The 13,530-nt window shown below is 61.8% G+C and overlaps 1 protein-coding gene across 4 annotated transcripts in view; it reads left to right on the top strand.

Moving 5' to 3' along the window:
* CASZ1 (castor zinc finger 1) overlaps positions 1-13,530 on the top strand; it is a 153,056-nt gene extending 139,526 nt beyond the window's left edge. For 3 of the 4 annotated variants that reach the window (XM_047791736.1, XM_047791737.1, XM_047791735.1), the window contains 7 exons: positions 647-985; positions 2,470-2,668; positions 3,422-3,593; positions 5,604-5,755; positions 5,934-6,075; positions 6,672-6,974; positions 8,771-13,530. In XM_047791736.1, the coding sequence (XP_047647692.1) occupies positions 647-985; positions 2,470-2,668; positions 3,422-3,593; positions 5,604-5,755; positions 5,934-6,075; positions 6,672-6,974; positions 8,771-9,870 (2,407 nt within the window). In that variant the 3' untranslated portion in view covers positions 9,871-13,530. The remainder of the gene's footprint in view (positions 1-646; positions 986-2,469; positions 2,669-3,421; positions 3,594-5,603; positions 5,756-5,933; positions 6,076-6,671; positions 6,975-8,770) is intronic. The other variant, XM_047791738.1, reaches the window with a different exon arrangement.

Raw genomic sequence — 13,530 nt, 5'->3', positions numbered from 1 at the left:
CCCACAGAGCCAGCCGGAGACACCCAGCTCTGACCCCACCCTGGGGGCTCTCGGCAAAGGCCTTTCCAAGCCACAGTGCTGCACTTATAGACTCGTTTTGACCTAAGGATGATGAAATTAATTTGTAAGATTCATTTAGCCGAAAAGCAACCAGTCCAGCCGCCTGCTGTAACTGAACCCACAACTTGTAAACATTTAAGACAGCTCTTTGCTGCTCTCAAAGCCCTGGGTCTGGCTCTTCCCACCGCCTAGGCAGCCGCAGCGGCCAGTCTGCAAAAGAGCAGACTTGGACCCACCTTTAAATCTCGGAGCAGGTTCTGGAAGGATGGGCATTGTAAGCCAGGACCTGCTGTCCCGACCCCTTCTCGAGTAGGGGCAGCACCTCGGAAGGGTCAGGCGTTGGAAGATGTAGCTAGGGCATCGCCGAAGCCCAAGTTCAAGGTCAGAGGAGGTCCCATTTTGCTCTCAGTCCTTCTGTCCTGGTGGGAGACCTCTGGCGCCTGGCTCTGGAGATGCGGTGGGGACATGGGGCCCCTAGGTTTGTGATGGGGTCACATGCCCGCAGGCAGGTATGCCAGGTAAAGGTTGGTCTGCCCGGGGCCCTCTCCACTCCCCACCTGCAACTCTCCTCTCTTGCCTCCCACAGCTTCCATTTCCGGACAGAGGGAGGAGCAGTGAAGGGCAATGCAGAGGCTTCCTTCCCAGCCTCGGCAGCTGAGACCAAACCCTCCTTGGCCCCCGCGTCCCCTCCAGCGCCTCCCGTCACCGCGGCCACCGTTTCCTCTCTGGAGGGGCCCGCTCCCAACCCAGCCGCCGTGCCCTCCACCCCCACCCTGCTCGCCTGGAAGCAGCTGGCTTCCACCATACCCCAGATGCCTCAGATTCCAGCGTCAGTGCCTCACCTGCCCACTTCGCCCTTGGCAACGACTTCTCTAGAGAACGCCAAGCCCCAGGTCAAACCCGGATTCCTCCAGTTCCAGGAGAAGTGAGTCCCTCGATGAGCCGGGAGTCCTGTGTCCCCCGTGTGTCTCAGGAGTAGGCGCTAGCGAGGGCAGCCGAGGGGGCCCTGGCCTCACCCCGCAGTAGCCCTGGCTGTCCCCAGCCTCTCTGGGACCCGGTCACCGGGCGATGCCCTTCTAGCCAAAGGTGCTGCTGTTCAGACCTCACTGCCTGTTCCCAGAACAGGTGGCCAGGGTGGGGGGAGGTGGTGGAGGTAGCGGCCACTGTTTCAGAGGCCAGTCGTGACGCTGCGAGGACCAGCCCGGTTGGGCTGGGAGTGGCGGTCCTCGCCCGGCTAGGTGGGCTGTATCTCCCTCCGGGCCTCCCTGTTGGTCTCTGTGGCTTGTGCCCATGGCTGAGTCTCTGCAGGGCAAGCGGGGTCTTGGGTGGCGGGGGGAGGGGGCTAGCCCCCTCCCCCCGGCCCCCACCCACCTACACGATGATCTGAGCTCTCAGGGGTGGAAGGGACCTTCCTTACTGGATGGTGGTGGCTCCTTGCGGCGAGAACGGTGACTCTGTATCATTATGTGTGCGGCTTCCTGTTCTCAATAAAAGTAATAAATTGAATGTGAACACACACCGCCTGAGTGGCAGCTGTTCTCCCTCTCTGAGCACCTGGGGCTGGGCCCACAGCATGGAAGGGGACCCGGCTCTTCCCTGTCCCTTCCCCAGCTTCCCTTCTTCTGTTTACCTCCCCAGAGTGGCAGCCCTCTTGGCATCCTGGCCTTGGTGGGAGTTCCCACCCCAAGTCCGATGTGGGGGGTGGCCGTGTTGCCAGTCAGGGCAGAAGGCTGGAGCACCTGCCCCCAGCCTGGTAGGCGGGGCTCTGGGGCGGGGGCTGCAGCTCAGAGGTAGGCCAGCCATGGGACTTTGCCCACCGCTCAGCTGGCTTGTGAGGTTCTCTGAGTGGGTGGCAGCCTGGAGCTGGCCCTGGAAGCCCCAGCAGCTCTGAGCCGCAGCAGGACCTGACGCCAGGCACACGTCCCCACTGGCCAAGGCCCGTGGTAGCAAAGCTTCCTGGTAGGGCTGCCCACCCATCTGCACCCTGTCAGTCAGCCACGGCCGAGGCAGTGCCCGTGCCACGTCAGCCAAGCTTTTGCTGGCGTCCCGCCAGGGCTGGCAGCACCATCCCTCATTTTCACATCCAAGAAGTGATTGCAGCCATCCTTATCTATAATCCCAAGGTGTGGCCGTGGAAACTACGCGTCCCAGCGTGCAGTGCTCTGGGCAGCCTGCATACAATCCCTTAGGCACCCTCAGAGCTTCAAAAAGCAGGCCAGAGTGCCTCCTGGGATCTGTAGTCTCCTCTGGCTGCATCGTCCTCTTGAGCAGGAGGACAGCCCGGGGCCATCCTCTTGACTGCATCATGGGGGGCCGGGGCATGACACCTCAACCCGAGCAAATGTCAGGACACTGGCAGGGAGGGCACTGGGAATGCCAATGACCTCCTGGGCCATGGTTTCATTCCAGCGATCCTTGCCTCGCAACGGACTGCAAGTATGCCAACAAGTTCCACTTCCACTGTCTCTTTGGGAACTGCAAGTATGTCTGCAAAACCTCTGGCAAGGCCGAGTCCCACTGCCTGGACCACATCAACCCCAACAACAACCTGGTGAACGTGCGAGACCAGTTTGCTTACTACTCCCTGCAGTGCCTCTGTCCCAACCAGGTCAGCGAGGTGGGCGGGCGGGGCCGGGGGCGGGGCCGGGGCCCAGGACCTGCTCTTCCTGGCAGAGCCTCCATTTCTCACACCCTTTTTTAACTGGCCTCCTCCAGACTCTGGAAAGGACACCATCTGTCTGCGGGTCCCTGGAGACCCCCTGGGCAGGGGTTCAGATTGGTGCTCAGTTGGTGAGGTCTGTCATTTCATCCCAACCCTGGGTGATGGCTATATATGTGCTGGGCAGCCACTGTGCACTTGGCATCATTCTGCCCGTCTTGGAACAGCTGGGCTGCCTTTCCTCAGAGACCTAGAATTTTAAAATAGGCCCATTGGACAGATGAAGAGCTTGACCTGTCGATCCGATTCACTATAAAGGCCTACCCCTGAGACCTGCAGGGCCTTCCTGACAGAGCGAGGAGGAGGAGTCTGAGCCTAGACCCGGGAGCACAGAGAAGAGTGCTAGGATAGATTAATGATGTCTGCCTAGGGCCGGGCCTCAAGAGAAGAGTGCTCAGATAAATTAGTGATGTCTGCTCTGGGCGTGGGCTTAGAAAGGGATGGCAATGATACCAGGCAGGATGTCTGAATCAAGTGGCAGAAAGGGACATACTGTTTTTTAACACGTGGCAGGTCTTTACACAGGTGTGTTTCTGGTTCTGAGCACCGCAGAACACACGTGTGTGAAGGGCCTGCCACAGCCCAGAGCGAGCTTATGGACATCGGCCTGCCTGGTCCTGAGCCTCCTGTCCCTCCTTGCAGCACTGCGAGTTCCGGATGCGCGGGCACTACCACTGTCTCCGGAGCGGCTGCTACTTTGTGACCAACATCACCACCAAGCTGCCGTGGCACATAAAGAAGCACGAGAAAGCCGAGCGGCGGGCAGCCAACGGATTCAAGTACTTCACCAAGCGTGAGGAGTGCGGCAGGCTAGGTACCGAAGGCCGGGGGCGGGGGGCAGGGGTGACAGCAGAGGGCAGGACTCTGTTCCTGGCCCCTGGGGGCCTGGGCCACCTCGCTGGGACCTACTTCTTGTCCCCTGTACATCAGGCTCCATGTTCTGTTTTTGTGTGTTTGTTTGGCTTTTTAGGGCCGCACCCGGGGCATATGGAGGTTCCCAGGCTAGGGGCTGAATTGGAGCTACAGCTGCCGGCCTACACCACAGCCAGCAGGCTCCATGTTTTTTAAGAGATGTCGCAGATATCGCAGGCCAGGCATCGTCAAGCTGGGAAAACAGTAAAGCCCCCAAGAGCCTAGGAGAAGGGGTGAGGGTGACTCGGAACACGCCACTCCCCAGGGAAGATGCCTGGAGCCTCGTTTCTGGCATCCAGGCCTAGGCTGGGTTCTTCATCCTTTCCTTTTCAAGAGGGCCTTGCAGGTACGTCTTAGGAGCTCCTGAGGTTCTCTGCCCTGGGATGTCTTCCCATGGCTTTAAGGACCAGGGTTTTATCCACAATGGACCACAGCTTGTTCGTTTGTTCATTCATTCATTCGGCAGACATTTTTTGAGGGGCAGCCATGTGCCAGGCTCTGTCCCGTTGCGGGGGGCGGCAGTGGGGGTGGAGCTGGCAGCTCAGATCTTTTTTGAGCATCCACTGTGGCTGGCCCTGTGCTTGGTGCTGGGGATCTGTTGGGACAGCAGATACATTGTGGGCTCAACCCAGAGCATCTGTGACCTGGGCTGACCTGGAAGGAGGTGGCCGTGGGGCACGCAAGAGGAGGCCATAAGTGGCCCTGAGCTGGGCCGCAGGTGCCTTGGAGTTAACTCTGCTGCTGAGAGCTGAGCCCTCGGCAGGGAAGCTGCCCCCCAGCCCAGGAACAAGGTCTCCCTGAGGAGGAGGAGCTTCCTGGGCCCATTGCCCTGGGGCTCGTGGGGAGGAGGCCCTGGACCAGCAGACAGAGGGCAGAGCCCAGCCTCCTGCCTTAGGATGGAGCCGTGTGTTCAGGGCCTGCAGGTGTGGAGCAGGAATCTGCCCGGGGAGGGGGGCTCCCCCGGAAACGGGGGTGGGTGGGAGCCAGGTAGACGGGGTGTAGACGCCTGGGCTGCCCGCAAGGCCAGTCATGACTCAGGTGGTCCCAGGGGGTGTAGCGGTGGGGCCGCCGCCTGCAGCAGACCGGTCTTTGCCCGGGGGACTCCGTAAAGCCACCTGCCGGAAAAAAAACAAAGCTCTCCTCCAAGTATGAACTCAACACGGATTCAGGGCCTGAGAGAGGGCCGTCATCAGGGCAACAGACATCAACACTGGGTGGCCGGCGCTGTTCCTGGGCTCAGTTTACAGCTGTCAGGGTGCTCTGCAGTTGTTATTTACTCAACTTTGGGTGTTTTTAGTGGTAACGGGGGCCAAACAAAGCTGGGGGATGATAGGAAACACCGGGTCCGGCTCAGGCGCCATGGCAACGGGCAGGTCTTCACCTGCCCCTTGCTGATACCGTTTCAGTGCGGCTGGCCGCTTCTGTTTGTTCCCAGCCCGGAGCAGAGCAGAGGTTGGGGGTGGGGGACAGAGGGCCAGCCGGCCCACCACCATCTCAACAAGGCCTAGGAGCCAGCAGCACCTGGCTCCCCAGAGGAGCTGTGGGGACAGGTGGCTTGTTGGGAGGTGGCTGATCTAGCGCACAGGTCCTTGGTGGGTCCCTCGCCCTGGAGCCCGTGGTCCTCTCAGTGGGCCGGGCAGGGGATGGGGCCAGCCCGCCACTGTCATGTGCATCCCTGCTCAGCTGGAGGGGAGGCCCAGGCTTTGGACAGCCAGGTGGCCTAGGACTTTCCAAGGGTGGGGTACAAGCCCTCCTCATAGGAGTGCCGCCATAGGGGAAGTGGCCTTTCCCCAGACACCATCCGCCTTGTTGGCCACATGTCCCCATGCCCGGAACAGTGCCCGACACCCAGAGGCTACCATGAGTACTGGCCGGCAGCGGAGGCTCACGGCCAGGGGGGCTGTGTCCACAGGCTGCAAGTACAACCAGGTGAACAGCCACTTCCACTGCATCCGCGAGGGCTGCCAGTTCTCCTTCCTCCTCAAGCACCAGATGACCTCCCATGCCCGGAAGCACATGCGGAGGATGCTGGGGAAGAACTTCGATCGCGTGCCCTCCTCCCAGGTGAGCCGGGCGCTGCCAGGCTGTCCCCTCCCCTGCCCGGGGTGGCCAGAGGGCATCAGCCGCTACCGTTCTTGCTTCCCCGTGGTGGGCCAGGCCGCCCGGAGCGACCGGCTGCTCGCCCCTGCGGGGCAGCGGAGCCCCCAGCCCAGCTTCCTCAGGGCCCCCCACTTCCTTTCAGGGCCCCCCGAGCCTGATGGACACGGAGACGGACGAGTACATGGATTACACCGGCTGCAGCCCGGGCGCCATGTCCTCCGAGTCCTCCACCATGGACCGCAGCTGCTCCAGCACCCCTGTGGGCAACGAGAGCACCGCAGCAGGTGAGCAGGCGGCCGGGAAGCCCAGGACAGGCCTCGCCTCCTGAGGCCCAGCAGCGCTGGGCCCAGCTTAGGACAGGCGGGTCATGGTCAGGCGGCCTCGGCGGAGGACAGACCGATGTGTGGCTGGTCTGTGGGACCTGGGCCATTGAGGGTGTCTGCTGCCGGTCTGCCCGCCGCCCTAGCGCTCTGCCCTCAGCGTGAGTTTCCAGGAGAGGACCTGGGCTGCAGCTGAGAGCTACAGAAAAAGCCGCACAGCCCCCGGCCAGAGGGGCAGGCGGGCCTCGTCCAGCCCTGGCCCTCTTCTGCCCCCTCTGCCATTGTCCCCAGTGCAGCCCCTGGGCCCCAGCAGGGGGTCCTCCCTAGCCCGCCATGGCCTCTCCCTGCACTGCCTCCCCGTCCCCGTCCTCTCTCCTCGGCCACCTCCTCCCGTCTTCCCTGTGGCATCTGTCGGCTCCTCATCTGTCCACATGTTTTCATATCATACTTGCTTCTGCCATTGGGTTTCTCATTTTGGTTTCTCTTTTGTTTGTTTGTTTTGGTTTTCTTTCTTTCTTTTTTTTTTTTTTTTTTTTTCTGCTTTTCTCCACCCTCTCCAGGCTGCCCGGCTCCTCCTCCTCCTCCTCCTCTTCCTCCTCCTGCTGCCGCTGGTGACGAGGCTGCCCGTGTGGCTCCGCCGCCCCCGCTGACCCCATCCTTCTCGCCAGCCGCGCTCCGGTCCCCCCTGCCCTCCCTCCCACGCCTCCTTTCTCCACCCTGTCTCTCATACTCTCTGCTCAGTGCCACTCTCGGAGCCACCCGGGGCCTGGCCCACCCCATCAGCAGCCCGCCCAGCTTCCCGCCCATCACTGCCACTCCAACTCCAGTAAAAAGTGACGTCCCCCTAGTTCAGGACGCCGCAGGTAACTCACTCATGCCCTCTCTACCAGTGTCTGTCACCCCAGCTGATCCTTAAGGCCACAGTCCAGGACCTGACCCTCTTCTGTGGTCTGCTGGGCCAATGACAGGGCCACCCCATCTGCCTCCAGCACCCCCAAGACCAGAGCGCCTGGCCCCTTGTCCTGAGGACAGCTCCTCTCAGCTCCTGCTCAGCCCGGGACAGGCCAGAACATCGCCACCAGCGCTCCCTGGGGTTCACCCCATCTCAGCAACTGGCCTGAGCCCCAAGATGGCTATGTGCTTCCCTCCCACCCACCCCCCCCCCGCCGCCGCACGCCCCTGTGGCAAGGCAGAGCCTGTCCCTTCTGCTTTGGGGAGTTCACCTGGGGCCCAGCACAAGGGATGGGCAGACAGGTTCTTGGGAAAGCTGCTGGTGTCTGGGGCCTGCCCAGGTTTGGAGGGTCCTGACACCAGCCTGAACCCCCAACCCCGGAGCCAAGCAAGAAGAGGCCCAGGCCCCAGCGCGGCTCAATGGCAGAGGGGCCTCCTGGCCCCACCCTGTAGCTGCCTGCCCACCCCAGCCCTTTGGGGTAGTCATCAGCTGGCTCTGCCTCTTCCTCTGTTCATTCTTACTGCACGTGCTACCCGAGTGCCAGGCACTGGGCCAGCCCAGAGGGGTGGCAGAGAGCGAAGCAGAGGGTTCCCCCTCATGGATTTTGGCCCATGTTCTGTCGCAGGCAGAACCAGACAGAGCCCTGTGACCTCAGACCCAAAGCAGACAGTCCTCACCCACCTGGATCCCCAGGCCCCAGCCCCCCGGCCCCCCAACCCCACCCCCACCGGGGTTCCCCAGCCCACAGCCGTCATGGTTTTCTCCGCCTGCTGAGCTGGGGGTGGGGGCGGGGGATTGGGTCTGCTGCTGAGATGGACAGAGCAGCACGTCGGTGCCTGGTGCTGGCCGTTCTAGGCAGGTTGCAGGAGGGCCAGGCAGGTCAGTGCGCAGGTGGGGGGAGCCTGGAGGGTGCCCACCCCGCACTCTGCAGGGGGGCGAGGTTGGGGTGTGGAGCAGGGAGTGCCTAGACAGCCACCCCTTCCCCAGCTGCCTGTACTCCCCTCACGCCAGCCCCCAGAAAGAGGGTAACGGGACCACAACCACGCCGTGACAGGGCGGCCCTGACTGTGGGACATCCTGAGCCATGGAAGCAGATGAGACCAGGAGGGAGGGTACAGATGGGCATCCAGCCACCGGCCAAGCCCCTGCTCCAGTCCTGTCCCCTCAGCAGAAGCTGCCCTCTCCCAGCCCACAGAGGGTTGGCGGGGGGGTGTGGGCAGAAAAGCCCCAGACCCTAGAGCACCTTCTGGTACCACGAAGGTGCTCCTTGGGATGGGAGCTGCAGCTGCCAACAGCCCCAGGGCACCCAGGATCCCTGTTGGGAGTAGCCCGGTCCCAGGCGCAGACCCGAGGGCAGCCAGGGAAACTGGTTAGAAGGAGCCGGCCTGTCCCACATTAGAGGCCAGTGTGTGATGGCGTCCTGGCCCCCGTCCAACTTGGGTAATTACACTCTGACGACCTAGATTCCCCCTTCAGCTTCAATTAGCACCAGGACGTGTCCTCACTTCCCACCCTAACTGGCCAGGAAGCAGCCACCCTGTCCCCCAGAGCTGCTTGCTCTGCCACCCACCTGCAGATGCAGGATGACGCAGGGGGAAGCGTGGGGCTCCCCGGCCACCTGGGGTGGGGTGGTGGGGGTCATGGGAGAGGCCCAGAGTTGACCACGAATGGGGCCCACGAGGGCACTGACCAAGCCCTCCTCCCCAGGGAACACCATCTCCATGCCGACAGCCTCCGGGGCCAAAAAGCGCTTCTGGATCATCGAGGACATGTCACCGTTTGGCAAGCGGCGCAAGACGGCCTCCTCTCGCAAGATGCTGGACGAGGGCATGATGCTGGAGGGCTTCCGGCGCTTCGACCTCTACGAGGACTGCAAGGATGCGGCCTGCCAGTTCTCGCTCAAGGTCACCCACTACCACTGCACGCGGGAGAACTGCGGCTACAAGTTCTGCGGGCGCACGCACATGTACAAGCACGCGCAGCACCACGACCGCGTGGACAACCTGGTGCTGGACGACTTCAAGCGCTTCAAGGCCTCGCTCAGCTGCCACTTCGCCGACTGCCCCTTCTCGGGCACCAGCACGCACTTCCACTGCCTGCGCTGCCGCTTCCGCTGCACCGACAGCACCAAGGTCACGGCGCACCGCAAGCACCACGGCAAGCAGGACGTGATCAGCGCCGCGGGCTTCTGCCAGTTCAGCTCGAGCGCCGACTGCGCCGTGCCCGACTGCAAGTACAAGCTCAAGTGCTCGCACTTCCACTGCACCTACCCCGGCTGCCGCCACACGGTCGTGGGCATGTCGCAGATGGACTCGCACAAGCGCAAGCACGAGAAGCAGGAGCGCGGCGAGCCGCCCGCCGCCTCCCCCGGCGCCGAGGGCCCCGCGCCCGGCCCTGCCGCCTGCCTGGACGGCGCGCCCCCGCCCGGCGCCGAGCCCGCGGCCGCCGCCGCGCTGCTCTTCCTGCCCGCGGCCGCCGCCGCCGCTGGCGACCCCGGCCCGCCCGACGCCCCCGGGCCCCGCGCCGGCCCCGCCGCGCCCGCGGCCGGCCCCGCGGCCGGCGAGTCGTCGCAGGAGGACGACGAGGAGGAGCTGGAGCTGCACGAGGAGGAGGCGGACGACGACGAGGACGACGACGACGAGGACGACGACGAGGACGACGACGAGGACGAGGACGACGACGAGGACCTGCGCACCGACTCGGAGGAGTCGCTGCCCGAGGCCGCGGCGGGGCCGCGGAGCCCGGAGCTGGCGGCCCTCGGCGCCCCCGCGCCCCCCGGGCCCGCGCCCGCCGCCGCCTCCCCGTAGCGGCCGGGCGGTGGCGCGAGGGGGGCCGGCGGCGCCCGGCGCCCGCGGGGTCTCGCCTCCTTATTGTCCTCTTGCTGTGCATTTTGTAAGAAACGGTATTTATATGTCAGGCTTCCCTTGTACAGAGCTAGGTGTGCGCCGCGGTTCCGGCGTCGGGAGGCGCTCCGGGCTCGGGGCCCCCGCCGGTGCTTCCGGACCCCGAGTCCGTCTCAGGACAGAGGCGGGGGCCTCCCTCTGGTGCTCCGGGGCCGCCCCGCGCCCGCCCGCCCGCGTGGCAGCCCAGCGGCCGGAAGGACAGAGGCTGCCGGTGACCGTCCTCCGGCCGCAGTTCGGGGATCTTCTTCAGGGAAACAGAAGGTGCTCTTGTCCGGGGCGGGAATGAGGAGCGGGGGTCCCGGAGGGCGAGGCGGGCGCCGAGCCCGGGCGGCTGCCCCGAGCGCCCTCCCCGCGCCGGACCCCGCGCCCCACGCCCGCGCCGGTGGGATTCCTCATTGCTCAGGGCTGGGCCGGGCGCGGGGGTCGCCGGCACCGGCAGCACCTGGCAGGGCCTCCGTTTCGTGCAGCTAAGACCCTTCCTCCCTCCTGGCCCTGGGGGTGGGCGGGGCGGAAGGCGTGAGCACGGGTGACACTACAGGGACCGCGGAGGGAGCCTCCTGGCGATGGCAGCGCTGGCAGCCCCGGGTTGCTCGGCCGTCGCGGCGGGGCCCGGCCCGGGCGTCTGCTCCGAGGGCTGGGGCCTCCCGGCCCGCGCTGTGCTCGTTCACAGAGGGAAGAGCAGCTGGTGCTGGGGCGCTGGGCCCGCAGGGGGTCTCAGCCACACAGGTGGTGAGAACAGGAAGGATGCGACTGTTTGGGGCTTTAATATTCAACATAGAAAAAAAAAAAGCGAGAAAGTTGTACAGTATTTTTCCTGTAAAGGTTATTATTCTACACAGAACAAAAGAAAAAAGCAGGCGGGAGGCTAGAACCCAGACCCGCCTCCGGACCAGCCCTGAGGTTGGAGACCTGAGTGCAATTGCTCACGTGGGATTTTGTTTAGGTTTAGTTTAGAGGCCTTACCAGTTTGAGGCTGTCCGTCTTTACACTAGCACTGATGGGAGCTGTGTGATTCCAACTTTTAACTTGAATTTTGTAGAGACAAGAAAAAAGGACTATTATTGTTGATACAAGTTTGTAGTTAATTTAACATTTGAGTTTTTCTCTTGGTTATGCGTGTGGCTTTATAGGGCTTCCCCCCCCCCCGTTTGTTTTATTTTGTTTGGGATACTTCTTTGCTGGTGCAACCCACCTGGATTTGGTTCTCTTTGCAAAATATCCCCCCCCCCCACCACATACACACACCCACTACCCCTCCCAGCAATGAGGTCCCTGAGCCCAGAGCGGGGGACGTGACCCCACTGGCAGGTACACACACACCTGGCCAGTGGCTCCAAGAGCGACAGGGACCGAGGGGGGCTGCCCAAGGCCCCTCCTGTTCCCGTTCTCTCCACTCTGGGCCACCAGTCCTGTCTCCGGGTGGACCCTGTGTGACGTGGCCACAGGGAGCACTCAAGGCCTAGCCTGAGGGACAGACTGTCACTCAGAGCCTCCTCCCCATAGGTCTCCAGGCCAGACCCAGCTGGGGATGGGGGGAAGGGGCAGTGGCTTTTTCTTTTTCCTTTTTTTTTCTTTTCTTTTCTTTTTTTTTTTTTTGTCCTCTTGGCTGCCCACAGCCAGAAAGCCAGGACCATCTGAACTGGAGAGGGAGCCGGGAGGGAGGAGTGGTCAGAGAGTGTACCTGATTCAAAAGGAAACACATGGTTTTCTAGAACAGCCCCTACCAGAGCCTCCTGAATTCTGTGGGCACCACGTGCTGCTGCTGAGCATTCGCCCAGACTTTGTGCCCGACCACAGAACCGGGGAGTCTGTGGAAGGAGTTTTGTAAAGGAGAAAAAAAAAAAATTTTTTTTTCAATGTAGCAAAATCAAAACAAAAAAAAGAAAAAAGAAAAAAAGAAGATGCCGACAGTGCGAAGTCTAGCCTTTTGTAACCTTCATATTGCACACTAGGACTATAAGCCATTGCTAGCTCATTTTGAATTTTAACGTGTAATTTTTGTTTTATTTTCTTTCCGTGGGGAAAACAATGCTTGATCCACCAATGCTCTTTTTAATGTTTTATAACTATGTATGTGTATATATATAAATATAAAATAATATGTATGCACATATGTGTGTATATATCTATATGTATATACATATATAGATATATAGAGATATATAGAGAGGTTTTGAGACGAAAATGCAAAACGTGAAAACCGAACTGAACAGCGTGTGCTCTGATTACTTGAATCTGGTCTCCTCGGCACCTGGTTATTAAGAACTGAATATTTTTCCACTTGAATTTAGTGCTATTAGAAATTTAATATATGTGTTTTATTTATTTGATTTTTTTTTTTTTTGCATGACTGATGCAAGGTTTGACATTTTCACTCAATAAAAACTGGAAAAAACATCTATCAAGTTAGCTTTTATTTTTAAACTCAGCCCCTAGCGGCCAGGGGTGACCCAGCTGTGGAGGGCGGCACAGCCAGCATGGCCGAGCTCCATGTGCCAAGTTGGGGAGGGGAGGAGGACGTCGGTCACCCTTCAACCCTGGCAGGGAAGGGGGCAGACCAGCTCTGCCCCTGGGATGGGGCCAAGCTCTCCCAGGTTGCTGGGGACAGAGAGTGGGGGGCTTGGGCCCTGCCTGGCCTCCCTCCCTCCCCAAACCCACCTGAAGTCCCCTCGGAGACTCAGGAGCCGCCGTGGCCGCGGTGGACGGCCTAGAAGCCCTGGGCCCGGACAGGACTCCAGAGGCTCCCAGGCCTGCAACCTGGCCAGCCCCCTCCCCACGCGGCCAGGGCTACCGGGCAGGCGCTTGGCAGGGTCATCCCTCTGCCTCCTCCCTCGGCTCCTTCCTCCTTCCTGCAGGGACCTGCCCAGGCTGGGAACGGCGCGTACCCGGATCCGATCCGGATGCTGGCTCAGCTCCTGCCTGGAGCACGCGGGGGCAGCGCCAAAGGGGGCCAATTCCTGGGTCTACAGTCACCAGCCCCAGGCCTGAGCCGCCGGCCCTGGTGGCACGGTGGCTGGGGCGCCCTCAGAAGCTGGGCACGAGCGCTCCTGCCAGGCCCCGCCCAGAGCGCGGGCCTCGCCTCACGCCTGACACTTTGAGGTGGTGACCCGCTTCTCATTAAACCTCGTCAACTGTGCCATCTTGCCAGCCTTGCCCTGAGCCAGGCGGCCAGGCATCCCAGGGCCCCCGGGAGGAGAAGTGACGAGTGCAGGGCCTTCCGCCTCAAGGAGGCCCTTGCTGGATGTCACACCCCTGCAGCGAGCTCACCCCTTTCCTGGGGAGGGACCGAGGGCCTGGGAAAGTGAGGTCCAGCCAGCGTGTCCCCCAGCTGCCGCCTGGGCCGCAGGGGGAGTGGGCACGGGGGCTGCCCGGCTCCTGGGGCCCTGCTCACTGTCATTTCCTCCACAGAAGCCTCGTTTCCAGCCCAACCCAGCACCAAGGGCCCTTCCCTTTCTTCTCTCCTCCTGGAACGCAGCCCACAGGCTATTTACATAAATATGTTTGTAACAGACAAGAAAATATATACTTTTTTCTGTCTTATTAAAATGTTCACGTTGGAACTTG

Source organism: Phacochoerus africanus, chromosome 8 (genome assembly GCF_016906955.1).
Source record: "Phacochoerus africanus isolate WHEZ1 chromosome 8, ROS_Pafr_v1, whole genome shotgun sequence".
Lineage (NCBI taxonomy): Eukaryota > Metazoa > Chordata > Mammalia > Artiodactyla > Suidae > Phacochoerus > Phacochoerus africanus.
Note: the sequence above shows the minus strand (reverse complement) of the source record. Positions and strands in the feature narration are given on the sequence as shown.